Source organism: Leptonychotes weddellii, chromosome 11, assembly GCF_054177405.1.
Source record: "Leptonychotes weddellii isolate Sample4059 chromosome 11, ASM5417740v2, whole genome shotgun sequence".
Taxonomy (NCBI): Eukaryota; Metazoa; Chordata; class Mammalia; order Carnivora; family Phocidae; genus Leptonychotes; species Leptonychotes weddellii.
In genome coordinates, this window is record NC_138379.1 from 46532278 (window position 1) to 46554639 (window position 22362).

At 57.9% G+C, this 22362-nt stretch overlaps 1 protein-coding gene across 3 annotated transcripts in view; it reads right to left on the reverse strand.

Moving 5' to 3' along the window:
• Window positions 1-2650: 2650 nt before the first annotated feature.
• PDE2A (phosphodiesterase 2A) overlaps window positions 2651-22362 on the reverse strand; it is a 90296-nt gene continuing 70584 nt past the window's right edge. For all 3 annotated transcript variants that reach the window (XM_006730431.3, XM_031024947.2, XM_006730432.3), the window contains 25 exons: window positions 17189-17248; window positions 16424-16577; window positions 16172-16224; window positions 15903-15977; window positions 15755-15796; window positions 15131-15199; window positions 14768-14898; window positions 11965-12076; window positions 11487-11526; window positions 11284-11347; window positions 10781-10853; window positions 10475-10652; window positions 10117-10229; window positions 9383-9460; window positions 8412-8534; window positions 7851-7921; window positions 7447-7569; window positions 7010-7097; window positions 6707-6754; window positions 5594-5668; window positions 5357-5456; window positions 4991-5103; window positions 4569-4607; window positions 4328-4434; window positions 2651-4050 (listed from right to left, as the gene is read on the reverse strand). In XM_006730431.3, the coding sequence (XP_006730494.2) occupies window positions 3840-4050; window positions 4328-4434; window positions 4569-4607; window positions 4991-5103; window positions 5357-5456; window positions 5594-5668; window positions 6707-6754; window positions 7010-7097; window positions 7447-7569; window positions 7851-7921; window positions 8412-8534; window positions 9383-9460; window positions 10117-10229; window positions 10475-10652; window positions 10781-10853; window positions 11284-11347; window positions 11487-11526; window positions 11965-12076; window positions 14768-14898; window positions 15131-15199; window positions 15755-15796; window positions 15903-15977; window positions 16172-16224; window positions 16424-16577; window positions 17189-17248 (2340 nt within the window). In that variant the 3' untranslated portion in view covers window positions 2651-3839. The remainder of the gene's footprint in view (window positions 4051-4327; window positions 4435-4568; window positions 4608-4990; window positions 5104-5356; window positions 5457-5593; window positions 5669-6706; window positions 6755-7009; window positions 7098-7446; window positions 7570-7850; window positions 7922-8411; window positions 8535-9382; window positions 9461-10116; window positions 10230-10474; window positions 10653-10780; window positions 10854-11283; window positions 11348-11486; window positions 11527-11964; window positions 12077-14767; window positions 14899-15130; window positions 15200-15754; window positions 15797-15902; window positions 15978-16171; window positions 16225-16423; window positions 16578-17188; window positions 17249-22362) is intronic.

A 22362-nucleotide genomic window follows, 5' to 3' on the forward strand; every position in this document is an offset into this window, starting at 1 on the left:
GGATGGGAGTGAGGTTAGCCCCCACAACCCCCCCCTCCGCCCCGTACCGGTCTTAGACCTGAGGAGGTGAGGTGAGCAGGGGTTGAGTGCCATCTAGTGGCCATGAGCTGCACTACAGGCCACCCACCCCTTTACCTCTTCTCTCTCCCCACTCTGGGCCTCTGCAACACAGAAGCAAAACTGATCCCAGATCCTTCTCTGGGGTTCCAACCCCACTTGCTCACCACCCCTACCCCCCACCACAGTCCTGCAGAGACAGACAGAGACTCTGCCCTCCTGAATCTCCTTTCTCTATCCCAGGGAAAGAGCCATGGGAGGGGAGTGAGGCAGGCGGGGCTCACATCTCAAGCTTGGCAGATTAGTCAAGCTCCCTGAACCTCAAGCTGCTTGGCTACAGAACGAGATACGGTATCTACTCCCCAGAATCATAGTAAGGTTTATGTAAAATGAAACTATTAAGTTGGGAGGGCTGGGCAGCTACAAGAAGCCATGGGGCCAAGCCTAGTGTTCTCAGATCTAGTGAGAGCTGCCCGGGAGAGCAGCACAGAGACTCCTCCTCCTAGCTGTCTTCCCATTTATCCAGCCGCCCCTCCCCCAGCCGCCCGAACAGCTGCCCCGCCCATCCTCCCGCGAGCTCACCTCCTGCTGGAGGCGTCACCCCACACCTGGCTGCAGGTAAGAGTGGCACTGAGCGGCCACCCAGGGCGGTTCATGGGGCCACGTGGACCCACCTTCCAGGCCACCTCCCAGGCCTCCCTCTGCCCTCACCTCCATCCAATTGGTCACCAGGTTCTGCCAATCCAACATGTCTTGAATTCCTCCTTCCCTCCTCCGGTCTAGGGCACAGAGCATTAGCTCTAGAAGGACCCCTGCCCCATCTCAATCCTGCAGTCCTTTCTCTGCTTCCCAGCAGGATCTTTCTAAAATCTAAGGCCAAGTCACTCCTTTACTGAAAACTTTCCCTGGCTCCCCACTGCCCCCGCAGTAAAACCAAACTTCCCAGCCTGGCATTCAAGGCCCTCCCTGGTCTGGCCATATCTTCCCTCTGTCTCTTCATTCCCTGTATGTCTTTGTATGAGCAGTCCCTTCTACCAGGAGCGTCTGTCCCCTTTTTGCCCACAGGAAAACAGTACCTGCTCGTCTTCCAGACCTCACTGCCTTTCCTCTGGGGTTATTTTATGATCCTGCCTGGAGCCCCATGGCCAAGAGTCCCATGGAGTTGTCATGTCCTGTGACCATATCTCCCTGGCCAGGCTGCTAGACCTTCCAGACCAAGGACAAGGACAGTTAGCTCTGGGCCTCAGCACAGGGTCCTGCATGCATGAGGAAATATTTGTGAATTGTTCACTCAGCTGGGTGGCAAGGAGGGATATGTCACAGCATGGGCCTCAAATGGGATTAAATGTCCTCAAGGGAGGGTTGAGCTGGGGACAGACAACAGATGCAGGGAGGGGGAGCGGGGTCCCTGCAGTGTGCACACAGGGGACTTGTGCTTTCCCTTTGTCCAAAAGCTGGTAGAAGAGGGACACATACACACATTCAAGGTTGGTGGGGGGGGTGGATCCCAGGCAGAGAAGCACCTGCGCCAACCCGCACTGATGCTGGCCTCAGCTGCATGTCGTTAGAATAGCCAGCCCCGGTCAGCCGGGGGCCCTGTTGCGCACTGGCCTGCCCCTGCCTGGGTCAGCCTGGGTCCTGTGCTGCAAGAGGACAGGGACAGCCTGGGGGCCCAAAGCAGGGGCTGGGCAGGGGAGGGGACTGGACCCCAAGCTCCTAAGGGAAGGCTAGGTGTCCGAAACCATTAAGCCCAGAAGAGCAGGTACCAAACCGTGAGAAACCAATCGGCTCTGTGGTCCCAAAGGCCGGCACCTGGGGCACCGCCAGTGGTCACAGGATAGCCCTAACCATCTTCTCCCAGCCCTCCTTTCCTCTTTCTCCCAAGAAAGGAAATCCCAGTGTCCAGCACTTAACACAGCAAGCTTTGCTGATCTGGAAGAGATGAACAGGAGAGGAAATGGCGGGGCAGGGGGTGTAGGCAAGAGAGGGGCACGGTCTAGAGATTTTACCTGTCAGAGCCTCCTAATGGTCCAGTCTGGCATCTGCCTCTCTGTGCAGAGGCAAACACTCTCACAACCAGAAAAGCAGGGAACTAAATCGACACAACTCGGGCTGCATCTGGTGTAGAATCAGACTCAGGGGTACTTCTTCGGCAGGACTTATGGGGACACAGATAGGGAAAGCCAGGAGGGGTTTCAGAGGCTTAGGCCCTGGCTGTATGGGCACTCATGACCAGTAGGCCAGCAGACAGAGGGTTTAGGAGGAGCTTTAGGCTGCCTCCCCCAGGCAGCCTCCTTGATTGCTTCAGCCCCTCAATTCTTTCTTTCCAGTCTACAATCTCTGCCAGCCAACATGTCCTCTCACTGCTCCATGCCCAGGCCTCCTCATCCGCCATCCACCTCTAAGACCCTACAGTCTGGTAGAGGACTGGTCCAGGGGTACCCTGACAGGTCTGTGACTCTCCTAGAAGAGGAGCTAGGCGCAAGGGGTGGGGGCTCCGGTAGCCAAGGAGTTCTAAAGAGCATTTTCTGGCCCCAATTCTGTTTCCCCCACCTCCGTGCACAATATCTGGAAATAGCCCCATGGGAGAGGGTTGGTAGAAAGAAATAGATTTATTCTCATGTACAAAGCGGTCAGCCCACGGGACCATATACAACAGTTGCACAGAGTCCTAGAAAAACGCATCTCTCTAAAGGCAACTCAGAATAGGTAAGGCAGGTGGCCCCCCTCCCCCCACCCCACAACACATACAGAATAACACAGAGGAGGGAGAAGCCAGCAGCCGGGCTGACCCAAGAGGCCCGGCCCTATGGGGGTCTTCCAAGCCCCAGGGCACGGGTAGATATGGCCTTGAAGAAGATAGGAGCCCTGCTAGGGCTGAGGCAGCCCTCTCTGGCTGCAGGGATGGGGAAGGGACTTGGGCTAAGAGCGGGGGACACTCAGGGGGCCCCTGAAGGACTCAGGGTCGGCTCTCTGCCCTAGGGTGGCAGGGACATTCCACAGCTTCTCCTGGGACTCCACAGAGCCAACGGGACTTTGATCTAAAAGGGGTCTTAGAAAATGGATTGTCTCACTCTCCTGTCTCACCCAAATAGGGGGAGTCACTTGCCCAGGGTCACACAGCCAGGAGGAAGCATTATTGACTCAACTGGAGCCTGTCTTCCAGCCCCGGGATCCTTCTGCCCACCATTCCCAACCTGCTTTCTTCCTGAGCCCCCTCTGCTCAGAGCACTGAGCCGGCCCTCTGGCAGCTTTTGTGTGGGGCCCGGGCAGCTTCCCAGGTTCCAATGCCCACCATAAGTATAGTGGCGATCCTAAGGGGCACCTTCGGCCTCATGGCTATTTCTAGTCATCCAGCAGAGCTAATGACTGTTTCTAAGAGCCACATTCTGCTCACTGAGACGTCCCACCTCCTCCTTGCAGGAGGACCCTGGAAGAGGGAAGAGGGCCAGATCTGGTGGAGCGGGAACGTGGCCCAGGAGAAACCATCCAGGCTGCCTCAGAAGAAAGAGTGGCTGCGGAGGACTTGCCAAGATGTGGTCAGGGGCGCAGAGTAGGGCCCACTGCTCCTCAGTCACCCCTGTGCTCTCGGAGGACAAATGACAAAGTCTTGGTGAGGCTGGAAGTCTTGCTTCCATTATACAGACAAGAAAGCTGAGGCCTGGGAAGGTCGGTGCTTGCCCAGGGTGGCACGGTAAGTCCTGGATTAGAACCTAGGACCTGTGGTCCAGTGGAGGGCTGTGAGGAGGAGGCCTGGGCAGGGAAGGGTCCCGGGGAGGGGCTCATTCAGCATCAAGGCTGCAACAGCCATTGACGGGGGCCCCAGTGCCATCCAGCTCAGGCATCTCGTACTCCTCGTCCAGGAAGTCCAGCGAGTTGTTGCTCGGGAGGCCGCGGATGGTGAACTTGTGAGACACCTTGGTCCAGTGCTCACGGTTAGAGGCCACGCGTTCGTACAGCTCTGCTGCCTTGGGGAACAGGTCCTGCAGCAGCCTGGGGGTGCAAGGGTGCAGGGATAGGGTCAGAAGTCAGACTGTGAGTAGCAAGGGAGATTTGGGCTACACTGCAAGTAGAACTTGCACCCGAGTGTGAGGCATAGGACTGGACACTCAAGGAGAGCATGAAGTGAAGACCCCATTTATGGGCCAGAGGGAGACGGCTGGGCCCAGAGGCCGCGGGGTGGGTCAGCGGGAGCTGGGCACGCCAGCCCAGCACCTGTGTCTGCCGCAGCCAGCCCCATCCCCCCAGCAGGCTCCCCGAGCTCTCTCACTTGTAGATGGGCATTGCGATGTGCTCCATAAAGCTGATCTGCAGCTCGGGGATATAGGCCTTCTCCCGGTCCATCATCTCCATCGGCCTGTTGCCCATGGCCTTCTCCTGCAAGCGCAAGTTGTCAGGCCTGGCCCCTTCTCCCTCCATCAGGCACCAGGATGAAACTAACCCAGCCCTTCCCAGCCCCAGGCCAGGGACCCTCCCTGCAACCTGGACGGCCGAGGTCACTCCCCACATACCAAGTCTCCCTGGGAGAAGAACTCTTTGTAGATCAGCTCCTGAAAGGCCAACACTCTGGTCATACTCTGTGCGTGGGATCCGTCCACCCGAGCTCCTCTACAGCTCATTCCCAAGATGGCAAACTGAGGCATCCCTCAGCCCCATCTCAGGCCCAGTTTGGCCGGGGGATGGCCCCAGACGGGAAGGAGTGGCTGGGTTCCGGCCCCCCTTCCACCAGCCACTGACATGCTGTGTGACACCCGGTGAGTCCATGCCCCGCTCTGAATCTCCCCATCTGTCGCCCTGACGTGGTCTAGGTTTCTGTCTCCCCAGAACTGAGCCAGGCTGAGCTCGGCCCAGAGAGGGTGTTTGGGCTGCAGGAGCCGCACAGAACTGGGCCGGTTGTGAAGCCTGCACCTCCTCGGGGAGGGGCAGCACTTACTGCGATCTTCCTGGTAGTCTTCCAGCCCTTGGTCTGGTCAGAGAGGTCACAGGAGGTCATAAGGAGGCAGAGGAGGAGGCTATGGTGCTGCTTGTTGGTTCGGTCATAACCCACTGTTGGGGAGAGGGTGGGGTCAAGGACCCAGTCCCCTCTCTCTGAGGGCAAGGCCCCCAGGGCCCACCCTACGTGCGTGGTCCAGGAAATCCAGCACCCTGAATGGGAGCCAGAGGGCTGGTGCTGGATCTGCCTGGGTCTGATGGCTCCATGCTGGAGGGGGTGGGTCTAAACACCTGGGGCTGCTCTCTAGGCACATCACCCTCTTGGTGATCCTTCCCCAACCCTGAGGCCGGGGTTAAAAGCAGGCACCTTCAGCCATCTTCTGGAGGTCTTTGAAAATGCGGAGGTGATGGGCCAGGTCGGTGGCCAAGATGATATCCCGCATCAGGTCCAGCATACGCTGATAGTCCTGGGCCAGGGTGGGGGGAGGGGAGGGAATGTCAAGACCTCCTGCCAGACACTCCCACCCACTCCCTCAGCTCCTTCTCCTGCCTCAGGCCAGCTCTGGGCTCCCACTCCTTCACCCCCCACCCCTGGCCCCGTCACCTTCCGGGAGAAGTGGTCGAAGATGTTGCAACCGTGGGTGTTGAGGATGGCGATGGCCTGAGCGAAGTGGTGTCTCTGTCGGGGGAGAGGAAAGATGGAGGCCTCGCGGGGACGGGGGACGCTGCTCACTGCTGACCCCAAGAGAGGGAGCAGACCTGGTACAGCCCCAGCCCCCCAAGGTGAGCAGAGCAGGCAGACACAGGGAGTCTGGGGACCTGGTTCCCTTTCTGGGCTCTGTTTTGGCTCTCTGTGTGACCCTGGGCAAGTCCTTGCAGGCCCTGAGCCTCAGATCCCTCAGCCGTCACAGGGAGGGACACAACCAGGCAAGCTCTGAGAGCCTCTCAAACTGGAATCATTCTGAAATGATCCCTCGGAGTCCTAGACACTAATTCATGCAGCAAACATTTGTTTGCTGACAAAGAAAGGCAGTGATGAGGTGAGGGCAAGGCCCCTGTCTCCAGATGCTGATGGGCTGTCACTAGGAGGAGGAGCGGGCTTAGCCCAGGGCACAGAGGGCAGAAGCAGGGCTGCCAGGCAGCCTCCTGGGAGGGAGTGAGCCCCTCATCTCCCGGGGGCATGCAAACAGGGGCAGTCTCCAGTGGGGTGTTATGGGGGGCAGCGTGGGGCAAGGTGACCTTGCAAGTTTGGCTTCTACTCTGTGCCAAGCCCTGTGCCAAGCGCAGGGAATTCAGAGATGTCTCAGATTTTGTCCCTGCCCCAAGGAGCTTCTATCTGGGGGTGGACAGACCCAATCCAAACAACCTAAGGCAAAATTGGGAGTGATGGGCAGAGCAATCCTAGGCCTGGTGGGGTGGGGGTTGCACAGGGCATTCCCAGATACGCAAAGAGAAACATGCTAAATATAAGTCCTCCCTGTGCAGACCTGGGCTCGGGCAAAACCTGCAGGCTGACTCACACCCCCATCCACACTGGCACCCCTCCAAGCCCATCCAGCAAAAGGAGCCAGACATGTCCTGGGGGGCTGGCTACAGCCCTCAGGGCCTGTCTGGAGAGCAGGGCTTGGGAAAGGGAGGAGCTGGGTCACAGTAACTATGTAAGTCACCAGCCGTAAGAGAATGGTGGGTACAGGGCTATTGGGTGGAATGGCAATACCTCCATGACAGAGCCTTCGGAGCTGTAGAGCGCAGCCAGCACCGATTTCTGGAAAAGCCGGGGACATCTCCATCACTCCTCCCATCAGATGTAAGTGCCTGCCATATTAGGCTAGGCATTGCCCTGTCCTCCCTGCCCCTCACCACTCTCCCATCTTAGAGCCCATGCAAAGCCTCGGCGAGCCTCCTCCCAGCTCTAAACCAGCTCCTGGTCTCACCAGCTCCCACCTCTCCTCAGGCTGGAGGGGTGAGACTCCCAGATGCCCCCAGGAGGGTGCCCACTATGAGGAGGGCAGAGTCTCACCGAGGCCACCTGGAAGGAGTTGTTTGTGCCTCTGTGGTCCAGGTCATGACACATGCAGGAAATAAACAAGGCGAAGATCTCGATGTCCCTGGTTGGGAGGCAGATGGGAGAGGGAGATCAGCCCCCTCCCACACATCCAGAGGAAGAATGGCTGCGTGAGATGTCCAGGAGCCACCCGACAGGAGCTCAGGACACCTGGGTCCCTTTCCTGGGAAGCAGCCCTGGTTTGGAGTTCGACAGGCTCACTGCTCCAGGGGTATGTGACTGTGAGCAAGTCCCACCCAGAAAATGGGGCTATGCAACCTTCCTCACGAGACTGTTAAGAGGGTCCCAGGAGGTGATGCATGTCGAGGGCCTGCCACACTGGAGGTGCCTCCCTATCCCAAAGAAGGGGACTCCAGCAGCTGCCAGACTGGGCGGCCAGTGCAGCCACTCACTCGAGGTAGTTGGAGAGCTCCAGATTCTTGTAGAGCAGGTAGCAGAAGTGGGAGACAGAAAAGGCATGCATCCAGTTGTGGTAGGGGGGATCCCGGTAGCCCTTCTTCACCATCAAGCAGAACCTGAGGGGAGGAGAGAGGGCAGTAGAGGGGCCTCAGGCTCTCCTCCTCCAGGAAGCCCTTCAGGCTCTGCCTTGCCCCGTTCCTTTCCTTTACTCGTGGTCCCAGAGTCTGGGAATTGCCTTTCACTCAGGGATCTGCCCCACTCCCACAGATCGGGCCACTCCCAGTCATCCACAGAGACCCCTGTCCAGAGCGCTGGGGCAATGGATGTGAGAATGGAGGACACAGGGAGGCAAAGCCCAGGGCTGCCTGCTCGTGGAGGGGAGGGCTGGGGTGCGCACCGGGCCAGAGTTGGGCAGTCAATTTTGTAGTTGTTGATGAAATTCATGTCCTGCAGCATGCTCAGAATGGCCTGGAGAGAGCAGAAGGGAGGGATCAGAGGGACTGTCAGTTCTGCCTTGGCCCTTGAAGCCTCCAAAATTTTGGAATCTTAGAACTTTAGATCTAAGCCAGAGAACCATAAAAAACAAAACCAAAAACCTAGAGAACCATGAAATGATAGAGCCAAGCATTCTCAGTGCCATGAACTTTCAGAAACGGGATCTAAGGACTCTTGGAACCTAGCTCACACGAAATCTTAGAAACCCAGGGAGGAGGTGCCAACCCGGAGGCCACGCGCCCTGGACACTGTTGGCTCTGGAGCAGCCCTTGGCGATCATCCAGTCCAGCCCTGAGCCCTGGGCAGGCCGTGGGGCCCATGCTGGCAGACCACACGCCCACTCCATCCCTGAGGGAGGCTCTCTAGCCTTTGGTGATGACTGTCTTGCCAGGTAGTTCCTATCCACATCTAACTTAAACCTCTGGCTGCACACCCTCTGCCTCTTGCAGGAGGGCCAGCTCACCATGGAAGTGTCATCCTCGGGCAGAGAGCGAGGGGTGTAGGTGAAATTGGCAAAGTTGGAGTCAATGGCGGCCACAGGCTGGATTCCGTCATAGAGGAGTTTGGTGTATTCATCATCAGAGACCTAGAGGGAACCAACCAGGGTGTTAGAAGCTGGCCTCCACCTCTATCCAGTGTCCTCACCCCCAAAATCCCACCGTGGGAGGGGGTACCCCCACCCAGAATGCACCCTCACTGGGCAAGAGATCACTGCTGTCCAGCCCACCTACTGTGCCTCCTTGCCTGTGAGAACCCCCATCTGTAACAGTCTATCCTCAGCAAAGACAGAGAACACCCCTTCATGAGCCCCCCCCCAACAACGTCAGCCTTTCACAGACACTAACTTGAGGGTTCCTTCTTGCGGGGGGGGGGACCTCCCAGAGTCTAACCTCAATCCTCCCGACTACAGCTTTGACTCTACCCACAAGTCTAGGACCCTTTGATTTGGACACAGGTGAGAGGAAAATGACCACCACGCACTCAGAACTAAAGCCCGGGACCATTTTTCTGAACCAGAGTCTGGGAATGAGACAGAGTATCAGCAGACTGTGGAGGACTGCAGGACCACTGTACCTAGGGGAGCTGGGGGAAGGGCCCTCAGTGAGCTTCCTAGCCTTCAGTAATTCTCAAGATGGGAGTTCTCCCCGGATGTGGAGAACACCCGGCTGAACCAAGTTGTTCCCTGGGCTGGGTCCTGCTGCCAGCCTTGGGGCTGAACCAGAAACTGCTTGGGAGAGGCTGCCTTGAAGGAGAGCAGGAGACAGGAGGCCAGGCACCGCTCTGGGTCTATCTTCTTATCTTCAAGAGAGGGCAATCAGAAAACCCAGGCTGGTGTTGGGCCCCCGAGGAATTGGGAGGCAGAGAAGCAACAGGTGGGCTGCGGTGGACCCTGGGATCCTGAGAAGGAGGACAGAAGCTCCGTGCAGGCCTCACCTTCATGTGGTACATCATCATCTCATTGGCTAGGTGGCTGCGATACTGGGCCTCATTCACTTTCTTGTATAGGAGGGACTAGGGGAGAGAGGGAAAGATGGGGCTCAAGCAAGATGTCTATGAAATCCCAGAATGCCCAGGAAGGGGATAAAGGGGTTAGATAGAACCTCCTTTCCTGTCCCATGCTGGCCCTAGTCCAAGCCTTCAAGCTCCAGCCCAGACTAGGGAGCCTCCTCCAATTTTCACCCAGACCTCCCTCCCCTTGCTCCTCCTCCTCCCCAGATCCTCTTGGCATTTGATCTGGCACTTTGAATCCCCTCCCGAGCCTGCCCCAGTCTTTAGTCATGGAGCCTGAGTCCCATAGCAGGGAAAGAGAAGCAAGGGAGTGGGAGAGCCTCAGGAACCTAAAGGTTGGATTCCGCGAGTCAGAGCTGCCAATTCTGGACAATGAGACCCAACGTTTCCCAAAAAGAAGCTAACCAGGGGCTTGGGTTGAGGTTCCTTTGGGAAGAGGGTGGGCAATAATGACCACTGGCATTTTCCCTGATCCTAGGAGGCTAATGGGACAAGATAGAAATAGTATCCCCAATTTTCAGATGGGAAACTGAAGCCAGAGGTGACCAGTAGGTACGGCAGCAGGAACAGAGCTCTGAGTCACGGACCCATCTGGACAGAGTCAATGTGGAGAGGAGAACAGAGAGTCCTGCGCCGGCCGCACCCCTGTCCCCACTTACATGGGCTATGCTGATGCCACAGTAGATGGAGAAGGCTGTCGCCAAGTCCTCGTCGAACTTGCTGAACCATGGTCCGTTAATCTTGTTCACCAGCTCGGCCACACCGATGACCTCTGGGGACCGGAGAGGGGCTAGGACCGGCCGGTGGATGTGTCCGGCGGCGTCCGCCCTCCCAGGGTGTCCTCAAGGGACGTCCCGGCCAGGGTCATCCCGGCGGCCTTTCTGCTCCCGGACGCTAGGGCTGGGGGGGACGGGGGGGCGGAGTCGCCGACCCTCCGCTCGGCTCCGCCCCATCCTGCTCAGGCCCCGCCCCCCGCCCCGCCCCGTCCCCCTTCCCGGAGCCGCCGGGAGCTCGCACCCTGGTTCTCGTTCTTGATGGGAAAGCAGAGGATGTTGCGCGTGCGGAAGCCGGTGCTGTCGTCCACGCCGCGGTAGAAAAGCGGGTGCGCGTACGCGTCCGGGATGTTCAGGATCTGGCCGGTGGTTGCCACGTGGCCCGCAATGCCCTGGTCAGCCGGGATGCGGATCTCGTAGCTCTGCCAGGGCGGTGATGGAGTAGGGAGGAAGTCAGCGGCCGGCCACAGAGCGGACCATCGACTGTCCCGCCTGCTCCCCGGCCCCCAGGACTACGGCCACACACGCCCTCCGCGCGTCCGGGCCTCACCTCGTCATCCACCACACCCCCGTCGAACACCTTGGCCACCAGCTCATTCTGATCCAGCAGGAACACGGAGCAGCTGTGGGGAGACAGCCTTGGTCCACAGGGCCCTGACACTCCTCTCCGACCACCCCCACTTCTCACGACTTAGGGCAAAGCCCAGATTTCTGAAGGCTGGAAGGAGTGCTCCGTTATGAGACGCTCCGGAGGGCGGGCTGACTCCAGACATTAATTCATTCCAGTGATTTTTTTTCCCCCTTGTAGCGCCTACTGTTTGCCAGGCACTGTGTTAGGACCCACTGGGGACCCACGGACAGCAAAGCGAGCCCCGCCTCTGCTGTCATTTGACGTTACTAGTGAGGGACACAGGCATGAAATAAAGGATCACACAAAACATGACAGGGTCCCTCAAGAAGGCAGTGGAGGGGGAAATAGAGGGAAAAGGAAAAAGGGGCCGAGGACTGAGGACTGGGGCCTCTCTCGTGCCACCCTGAGGTAGATTCGCTTACATCTCAGCATTGCTGAGGTTTCTGGCCTCTGTGATGATCTCCTGGAGCAGGACAGAGACATCATCTGTGGGTGGGAGAAGCGTGGAGGGCAGTGGTGAGACCAGGCTAGAGTGCCCAGCCCAAGCCCTCTCTCCTCTCCTCCGCAAAACGCCCGCCGCCTCTCCCACCCCACAGCCTGGCACGGAGGAGGACAGTTCACTCACCCAGGTGAGTGAAGAGGTTCTTTGCCACTTGGAGAAGAGCCTGGAATGGGGAGAATGAAGATCATAGAGGTTGGTGTTGCAGAGGCGTCACCCTCTCCAGCCCTCTGCCTCCAACTGGGGACTGGCAGGGACTAATGATGTCATTTGGCTACCAAGTGAAGGAGTGGGAAGTATAGCCCCAGTGAAGGAGCACAGTAATCCTGAGCCCCAGATGCTCCTTCACCTCGGGCTCCCGCGGCCCAGACGTTGCTGTAGTACCCGAGTTGAACACTAGAGGACGATCGCACACAGTGCCTGCTGCCCGCGGTGCTGGCCAGAGGAACCACGGACCTCCGCTTTCAGGAGCCTCCAGGGCACTAGGTAGCTGACTTCCGGCCATCAGTCCAGAAAGGCAGGGCCTTTTCCCTTATGGGTGACGCTCTGGGGCTGAGAGCCGGGTGACTCCGTCTCCAAGAGAGGCTCAGAGTAGGTGACTCACCTGGCACTCACACTTGAGCTTTTGCTCCTTCTGGAAGGCCAGGGTGCTGGTGAGCACCGTGCTCGTGTAGTGGAAGCAGTGCTGGATCACGCGCTCATCCTGGTCCGTGAACCTGGGGCAGGGGGCAGGGGTCACCGGAGAGGCAGTGGACAGCACACTTGCCTTCCTGTTTCTGCTTGTTTCCATTTCCCCGGTAAGTCCACTCAGAGACGCATCAGCTAACCAGCACTCCCCTCTGCCGGGGCTGCTCGCAGACTGGGGGCTTTCTGAGGGGAAGGCTCTAATGCCCCTCGGACCAAAATGTGTTTTCCTCCTCGAACTATTGTTTCTTGAAGCCAGAGTTATGTCCCCTTCCACTGACTTCAGATTTATCCAGACCGAGCCTGGGTCTCCTCCCTCAGACTAGAGACTTGCCTAGGCCAGAGCTAGGTATTGTCCTGCTCTTCCCCAGGGGCCACCAGCCTCAGGGAGGGGCAGTGGCACTACCCTGTCTTGTCCAGCTCCTGCCACTGGCCTACTCTTCCAACTCTGCAGGCCCGGATTTGGTGCTGCTGTAAATCCTAACGTGGTTGTGAGGAGGAGCCATCTTACTCATAGAGCCCCATCTCATCTGACAAGATAGCCCCCAGTTTTGCTGAGGTTGTTCAATCTGGCCACTGAATGACTTGTCACCAGGGAGTTTTGTGGGGCTGGATGGACCAAGCTGGGGCAGGATCTGTGCTAGGGACGTGGGTTAGCCTCTCCAAGTGGGGGTCTTGGGAGTGAGGGGGAGGAGTACACCTCTGAGATCTTGACCTTCTCTTGGCCCCCAGATTTCCATGCCTAGGCTTCTCCCCATTTTATGGCTGGTCTCAGTGCTCCCCTGCCAGAGTATCCCCCTCTCATGCTGGCTGCCCGATGCTTTGGGTCTAGATCCCTATCCCCACCACCCTGTGTCCATCTCCTCAGCTTCCCTAGCATGGCATGTGAGGCCTCTCAGTCTGGTCCCACTCACCTCTGTCCCCTCATCTATGGGTGTCTCTCATACTAAGCCAGAGATCCTCATCATTCTGAGAAAACCTCAGGCTCTTTCACACCTTCACACTTTTCCCCACACTGTTCACTCTGCCTAGAATACCTTTCCCACCCTCCTCCCTCTTGGCCCTGAAAATAAACTTCAAGTCTTGAAGGCAGGGACCATGACTGTGTCACCCAGTGCAGAGCTGGTGCCAGAGAGATAGATGAGAGGTGTTTGCTAAATGTTTTAACTCTACATCTGCCCTGGTCACCAGCCCCCTCACACTCCCAGGTCAAGGGACCCTGGGGTCCTTGTTCTCTGGGCTCCAGGCAGCTTGTCTGCCATCACTGCTCTGAGCTGAACCCCACCTTGGCGCATGCACTCATTCAGCACTCACTCCCTGAAATATGTGGGACCCAGAGATGGCTACAAAGCTGTCACCAAGCCCCATTTCATTTCCCTTCTGATGCCACCTCTCCTCCAGGTCTAGGGCCATCTCAGAGCCCAGTCCCCCAGCCAGCAGCCAGAGGTGACAGCCCCTGCTGAACCCCCTCCCTCTGCACTCCCCTCCCGAGGGTTCTTTCTGAGGCCACCTGACCAGTGCAGGGCTGGACACAGTAGGGGCCAACGTGTGCTTACTGAATGGTGCAAATGCTCCCACCACTAGGATGCCAAGCACAGATGACCCAGATCCCACATCCTCTCTGCCTCAGCAGGTTCTGCTTCACCCCCATCTTCATTTCCCCAAGCCTAGCCACCTGCCTACAGAGCTCTGTGCTGGCAGGTCCTGCTACTCAGGCCTAAGACTCCCAGATCTCTGCCTCACCCCTGCAGACACTGTGCCCGGGCTTCTGACACCTCTATCGTCCCAACATCCCCAGTCTCCACTTTCTGCAGGACCTCCAGGCCCTCAAGCCTAGTCTGCTTGCTTGAGCCCCAGGGGCCCAGCATTTTGTCAGCATCTCTGCATCCCGGAGTCAGGACTGCCCCCTCACCTGCCTGTTCCTGCCTCCCTGCACAACTCAGGCACACCGCTAGAGCAGCCGGACCAAGTGCGGTATTCACAGACTGAGCCTGCCCCCGGGCCAGTCCTCTAGTGTTCACTCAACTGATCTCCATACTCAACCCACTGTGGCAGGCCGCTCCTGCCAAGTAGTGAGTTGGAGTAGGACGCGAAATCTATCTACGATATCACTTCTAGACCCCAAACCCGACCTCATTTCTTGAGAATTGCTTCCTAAGCCTCTTTACCTGACTCTGCCTTGCCCACCCCTCTGTTTCCTATGATTCCTATAGCTACCCTGTCAGTGTCTCTAAAGTTCCTCAGCTTAGCCCAGCCCCCCAACCTCTTCCCGTTAGCCCCTGTCCACAGTGGCAGTGATGCCCTGTGGGTCCCAGAGAGTTCATCCATCCCAGGGCTCACCACCCCTCCGTCAGGCAGTTCCCAGCAGAAGTGCCAAAAGAGGGTGATGGCAAGTAGGGAAAAGGCCAGTACTCTAAGAGTGGATAATCCAAACTGGAGGAAGTGGGCAAAGAGAAGCGCAACTCACTTGGACCTCAACATGACTTTAAATAAGCCAAAGAGGGTGATGGAGAGTCACCAATGACCTGTGTCTCAGTCAGCAGCAGCTGCAAGGATCTAGCACCTTCATAATCCCCTAGTTTCTTGCATCAACAAACCATTTGGCCCACCGCTGCCAGGACAGTATCCTCTGCCTGGTGCCCTTCCCTCACTGGCACCCCGGAAGAGCCCTGCCCAGCCTCTCAGCTCCACCTCCTGATCCACGTCACCCCACCAAGACTCACAAGCCTCCTCCGAGCTTGTTGAAGGTGCAGGCCAAGGCCACCACCTGGTCAGTGGCCCGGCTGATGACAGGGACGCAGAGCATGGCCTGCAGCTCACAGCCCAACATGCTCTGCAGCTGTTGCACATCCTCCTGCAAAGGCGAGGTGTGTCAGGTGGGGTGGAGGGAGGGAGCGGGCTTCTGTCGCCCAGCCCTCCACCACACTCTGCAATAGGTGGCTCTAAGGGGCTCCTGTGGGATGGGAAACACTACACACGGCGGGGTGGCTTGGGAGAAAGTCCCTGGGGCTTGTCTCCCCCATTCCCAGGCTGCCTTCTCCCAGAAACTCTGTCCCTGTGCCTTGTCCAGCCAGGCCATGGCTTACAGAGGTGAGATCTTTCAGCTGAATAGACTTCTTATCTTCCACCACGTGGCCCAGGCGTCCTGTCGTCAACTGGGGAGCGAGGAGAGGCTGAGTCAGGGCTTAGCTTTCTCCAAGGTCCGGGGACCTCAGACTCAACCTCCCTCCCGAGTCTGGAAGTTTCAGCAACTTCTTTAGCAAGTCCAAACGGTGGATAAAGTCAACACTGGAGCGGGGGATGGGCAGGGGTGGAAGGTGGGGTGGAGGGAAGGTCTGCTCTTGACCAGAATCTCCTTTGGATGACATTAGGGTCTTCGCTAATTAGAAGAGAGAAAAGCAAACTCCAGAGATTCTCATTGATCTCAACAGATTCTAAGAGAGCCAGATCCAGAAATATTGCAACAGAAGTGAACTGATACCAAGTAAGCCTTTCTAGAGATTGTAAGAAATCTCTCCTAATGGATCCTGTTCATGAGAGGCTGTGATCTCTCACAACATTTCTAAATAGATTCCAAGATCCAGATAATTCCATCAGATTCCAAGAGATTCTAGCAGAGACCCCAGTCTCTCTGGGCAGATCCCTGGAGCACCTAGCTGGCCCTAACTGCTCCTACAGACTCCAACACCAAGGATGGATGGAGGACTCACCGGAAAGCTGGTTTCTTCCTCCAGCACTTTATCTCCAATGACCTGACGGGCAGAGTGGCGGGGCGGTTAAAGGATGGGCAGGGCCGGTCCCCTCGGAGACCTGGGGCCCCCGCCCCCGCTCCGCCCCGCAGTGCACCTGGGCCCTCACCTTACAGGAAAGCTGGAGATTGTCCTCGGACACCAGCAGGAGGCAGCAGCGAGATGCCTGGGTCTCCTGCTGCAGCTGAGAGGCGGGGACAAAGAGATGGGCTGACCGCGGGTCTGGGGCCACCCCCACTCCCCACCCTCTCGCCTCTCCGAAGCTCCTCAGGTATAAGGAGGGGAGGGGGGCGGGGCGCCGGAATCTGAATGAGAAGGGGGGCTCACGGGGCCCTAGGGCCCTGGGAGAACACCTCGGGGAGAGGCACGGGCACTCACGTATTGGAGGACCTTGAGCTGCAGGGAAGAGGCGTCCAGGTCGTAGAGTTCCCCTGCAGTGGCGAGGCGCGGGTCAGACAGAAGGCTCATAGACTTCCCCAAGGGTGCTCCACCTGCCGGCCCGGCCCATAGACCTCCCTTCCATTTGCCACCCGGCTCCCCCAATCCTGGGTGCGCCCCACCCCTTAGGCCCTTCCCTTCCAGGTTAGATCCTGTCCCGGCCCCGGGGCCCCGGCCCGGCGGGGTCCTCACCGCACAGCTGCAGGATCTTCCGGTCCTGGTCGGTGTACGCGACGCCGCCCTTCTGGTCTCCCGGCGCCCCCGCGGGGGGGTTCTGAACCGCTTGGGAGGCCTCGCCGGGCCCGCGCTGCTGCAGGGCCTGCACCCTGCGCAGGGCCACCAGGGTCTGGGGCAAGCCGAGCGGTCAGCGAGTCACTCGTCCCACCTGTACGGCGCTCGCCACCTCGGGACCTTTCTCAAACCATTCCCTCGTCCTGCGGTGCCCCTCGCCCCACCCCCGTCCCAAACAATTCAGCCCTTAGCGCTACACGGGCCTGTGGGCTCCCACTGCCCCAGGAGCGTCCTTCGGTCCTTGAACAACTAAGGACACGGTTTGTCTCCCCCGCTAGCCCCCAGGCTCTTACTAGATAGGGCAGGGTCAGATTTCTTTGTGTCTCTAGCACTCAGGGGAGTTGTAAGTCCTTGTTAAAGTCACAAAATCATAAAATCTCAGGAAAGAGCCTCAGTATCATTAAGTACATAGTCCTTCCTAAGTATTGACAAGGTATTTGACTTGCCTGATCTCACTGTACCATACGCAGGTCAGTGCTATCCTTATCCTCCTTTTCAGATGGGAAACTGAGGCTCAGAGATGTTAAGTGACTTGCTCAAAGTCACATAGCCCAAAGATGGTGGACTGGAACCCAGGTCTGTCCAGCTCCCTGGCCAGATCATCTTCCCACCTGTTGTGAAGAGGGTCTTCAGCCCCCATCTTACCACGGCCCTACCCCCACTCACATGCTTCTCCACCGCCTGCAGGCTCCACTCTTCACTGTCACTCAGCTGGCCACAGTGCACCTGAAGGAGTATGAGAGGGGGACCAGCTGTGACGTCCCCTAGCCTCCTGTCCCATGCCCAGCACACACCTGTCCCCACCGACACATACACATTCCAGTCTGCGGGCCTCAATGATAAGCCTATCCTGACCAAGGAGACGGCTCCAGGGAAAATCCCTTCCTCCAGGAAGCCTTCTAGGGCTAATCCAAAGAAATAGAAGTTTTCTGATCTCTGCCTTTTCAGACACTGTCCCATCAACAGCACAATCAAGGTGTCTAGTGAGGGAAGGGGGTGACCTTGGACCCCTTTCCATCTCCCAGCCCATGGAGCCCTTAGGCCCTGATTATGGAATCAGTGGTATTAGCCTGAGCCTCCAGCTCCATCATTTCAGAGTTGGGGTTTGAGCTGCCCCTGAGTCTGCAGTAAGGGAAAAGGTTCAACATTTATGATGCATCTGCTGTGCCTAAAGAACTTGGGAGAAAGGATGGGTGAATGAATGAATGGAGTGATAAAGTGCTTGCCTTACATGTATGTGATTCTCACCAGCCCAGAAGGCAAGCTTCCACCCTGAGCATGGTTCAAGGCCCGGAAAGGTTGCATTGCCTTGCTCATGGTCACACAGCAGAAAGTGGCAGAGTCTGGGACAGCACCAACCACTCCCAACCCTTGTCTGCCCCATACCTTCTCCTCTCTGGACCTACTTTCAGCCCTCCCACCCCCCAACCTCCATCATCCTGTCCCTCTCCAATGTCCCTGTGTCAATCACAAGGAATACCCTTAGCCCATCTTCTATACTTTGTGAAGGCTCTTCCCCTGCCCCTGCTTGGGCACTTGGTAAGAAAAATGAGAGAGAGAGGGTGGGGGGTGGCAGTCTGGGATCCCACTGCAGGCCCTGTCAGCCAGGCTCCCCACCTGCGTCACCAGCTTCCTGTGCCTACTCAGAGCTGCTCACCACCTGCAGGGCTCCCCACAGTGCCTGCACTGGGGTCCCTCCTTCATCCTTCCTTCCCATGCAGCAGCCCCCGCCCGCCTCTGCTCTAGGTCTCCTGCCTGGGATGGAGTGGGGGATGCAATTGGTGGGGTGCAGAACCTCATACCTGAGGAAGTAGGAGAGGACAGACTGTGTGGGTGGGAACCTAAGGGTTGTGGGGGCTCCGAGGGAGGGCATTGGGGAGGCTTCAAGAAGTGGCACTGAAGTATGGGGAGGACACGAGGAGCCTGAAGAGAGGAGACGCTGCAGGCAGGGTTGTCCTGGTAGGGCTGGCTAGGAGGTGGCATGGGGATAGGAGGACCAGGGCAGGGGTAGGATCCACGGTGCCACAGGGGGAAGGACCTTGAGTGCAAGGTGAATGAATTGGACTTTAGCTTCATTGTACTGGGGATCCATGGCAGACTTTAGCATCTATGGACCAAAGATGGTGTTGAAGGTTAAGCTCTGGACGAAGTGCCCCCATCTAGGACTCCCACAGGACAGGGAGTTGAAAGAGGCTGGGGGCGTGGTTCATTTGTGTATGGCTTACATAAACATGTTGGTATTTTACTGTTAGTAGATGGGGGAGGTTATCCTTCTTGTTCCTTCCACCTGGACCCATCTCTCAGGAGAAGGGAAGATTGGGACCCCTCTAGGGCTGTGGGGACAACCAGTTCCTGGGTTGGCAATACAGCCTGGTGCCAACAGAGAGCTGGGAGACTGACTGAGAGCTTCAGAAGGCTGAAGACAGGGACAGGGAAGTTCAGAGACAGGGAAGTCCTCCTGTACCCGCTGGGCCCCATCCCACCCCAGCGCGAGCTCCTGGGCTGCCTCAGCCCATCCCCAGCCAGCTTGTGCACAAGCCCACATACACTCTCCTGAAAACCCTCAGCACCCGCCCATACACTCACTTTCCCATGGAGTTACTCAGGCGTGTGAGCACACAGGGTATAGTTCCAGACTCAAAGACATCCACACACCCACACTCACAGCATATACACCATCCATGTGTGCACATTCATACTTGTACACAGGATACATATCCAAGAGCCATGCACACACTCCTGCCCCCCATATGCAAACATACAATCACCAGCACTCACACATGGCTTTTTGCTCATCCACAGGAACACACACCTACTCTTGCTAATCAGGGAGTGTGTCTGGGGCCCAGTGGGAACACTCAGTAGTTCAGTAGTGGGCACTGGGGCTGCAGAGAGGGTTGAAAGCCCAGCACAGCCCTCATACCCCTCACCCTCACCAAGTTCAACATGGCTAATTGCATGAACACCTCATCCTCATGTAAGGAGCTGGTGTGGCTGGCAGAACCAGAGGGAGGAATGGGCACAAATCATGCATCAAATGCCAGAGACCAGGGGCCGCCCACTCCTGGGACTTATCATCCCAGAACTGAAGAATAGAGCTAAAGACTCTTTGCACACAAAGAATCTGCAGTCAAGGCACTTGAGCAGCAAGCCGCAGATGCCCAGCCCGCAGCCACGCAGCCCTGCACCTGGCCTGCATAGTCCTCAGACAGCAGTCCACTGACCATGCATCCATCAGGCCCCAATAGTCCTTACAGGGCTCCCTGTTTCCTTGCCAGCATTTTCTATCATCTGCAATTCTATCCTCATTTGGCTCACTTGTTTGATGTCTGTCTCCCGACCCCTCCAGACTGCATGATCTGTGAAGGCAGGGGTCAGTCCCTGCTCCGTTTGCAGCACCTAGCACACCATGCCTTGTGATGCCCAAGAAACAGGTCTTCGATTGATGGATGGGTGGGAGGATGGATGGACAGATGGAAGGATGGATAAATGGATACCGAGAACAGAGACTCAGAGAAAGGAATGGGGCTTGTTGAGACTGGAGCTGGTGAGTCAGCCCTCCCCAAATATCTGCCCCGTGGCACCCCCTTTACCCTTTGTACCCTCTGCCTTCAGGATCTGGTTGCAGCTAGGAGGTCAGGGGCTGCCTGCATTGCCTCTGGAAGCATGTGAGATCCAGCGGGACACAGGATTTATCAGATGTGTATGCATGGGGAGAGGGGTGTCCTGGGGAAGTGCATTTCTACCTGAGGCACAGGCTTGGAGGAGAGGCAGGCTGTGAATAATTTAAGTACATTTCAAGAGCTCTTCAAAAGAAGAAGAAGAAGAACTGCCCAGGTCTTTGAGGAGGTGGGCAGCTAGTGGTCGAGACCCTCTCCTGGCCGCCAGATCCCCAGGTGGCATCTTGCTCAGCAGCGTGCACCCCACACCTCAGCCTCACCGGGATCACTCTTCTTCCAACCACCCTTCTCCCCACCCTGCCTTGGCTCATGCTGTTTACTCTGCCTAGAATATCCTTTTCCTTCGCTGCCTGTCGACCTCCTACCTATGCCCCAAAGCCCCACTCAAATGCTGCCTCCATGATGAGGCACCCCTTGGGGCTCCAGCCTCTGCTGCCAGAGCACCTGCTAGCAGCATTTATTTCATTTGGCCACTGGTAGTCTGAGGTTGTGCCTGCTTTCCCCCAGATGGAGCTTCTAGAAGGCACAAATGGGTCTCACTCCTCTCTCTGCCCCAGCACCCAGATGGATGGGTGCCCAGAGCAGGGTTTTGCCAGAGTGCGCTAAATTTAAGTAACGTCAGCCCCCTCCCCCTCGGCAGCACACAACACACATATACACACAGGCCTTTGTCCCTGCAGGTGAAGGCGGAAGCCTGGACCCCTGGCCCAACCTGAGCCAAGGTGAGCGGTCATGGCAGACATCCTCCTGTCTGAAAGATGAACAAACACCAAAAGTCCTCCTACTCTTGCCAGAGTTGCTTCTCTTCTGACCTGGCCCTCACTGCCCCGCCACAGGAAATCCTTCTCAGGAACCTGGCACCCCCAGACTCTCCTCCCTCAACGGAGGTGGGCAACCGAGTTACCACCTCCCACTGCCCACCTCTGCACATTGCCCCTAGCCCTGCTCCTCTTCCAAGCCACCAGCTCTGGCACAGATTGGGACCAAAAGAGGGAGGGAAGCGGCGCTGAGAACTCTGTGCCAACAGCAGATCCGTCCCCTGCGGGAACAGAAGCTGGGGGTGGGGGAGCAGCTTGCAGGAGAAACCAGGGGGCCGCCGGCTCCCTCAGTCAGGCAGATGGGGCGCCGGGGAGACCAAGCCAAGCACTCCTTCCTTCCTCTCCTCTCCCTTCCTCTCCCCGCGGCCGCCTCCCCCCCCCACGGCCCTCCCTCGCCAGCAGCTCCGGAAAGGTCAGGCGCCTCCGAAACCTTTAATTCCGTTTTAATGAGCTCAGGAGGAGTCCCACGGGCGCACGAGGACCCCCTCTTCATCTGTCCGCGTCCCCGGGTCTGGGCCTTATTGAGGCTGTGGCTGCCTCGGTGAAGCCGACCCCCAATAATGGCCATTTGGGGGCGCCAACCCTCGGTTCCTAGGACAGGACAATGATTCTGAATGCCCATACGGAGAAGGGCCTGAAAGAGCGGCTGAACCAGCCCCACTAGGCTCCGCCAAGCCTTGCCCGTGGCGCAGAAAGCCGGTGAGCTCCGCCAGGGGGCAGCAGAGGGCAGGGGGAGCCCAGGCCTGGGGTCCCAGCCTGACTGCCCACCGCCCCCCACCGCCCCGTCCCAGGCAGCGTATCCCCGCCTTGCCGCTGAAGGCCCTTCCCCTCCATCACCCCCTCCAGGCAGCCCGCCCATCGGCGCCAGCCTCAGCCCTGGGGCTGGATGCTTTCCCAGGCAGCCCCTCCCGGTGGGCCTCCTCTCATGCTCCTGAGCTCCAGCCACAGGAATCTGACTGGCCTTCCCACACTGTCTCTATTTGTCAGCGCCATGGCCATCCATCCTTCCTCGGGGTCTCTCGGGCCTTCTGTGGACACAGCCCCTTGGCCCCTAACCCAGCGGGGAGGATGCCAAAGAGGAAGCAAGGTCAGGGTTGCACTGATAGCTCCGATGGGGCTGAGAAGTGCAAGTGGAGCTTCTACACATCTCTGAATGGTGCTGACTGGGCCGATGACTTCGTCCTGCCCATCCAAGGTAGGGCAGAGGGCTGCGGTGTGGGAGAAGCCCAGACTCCTTCCAGACCCCCATTTCCCGCACTCCAGCCCAGCTGGCTGCTCTACACACACACACCCCCCCCAGACAGGCTCCATCTGCTGTTCCTCCCTTGTTCCTCTCCCCGGC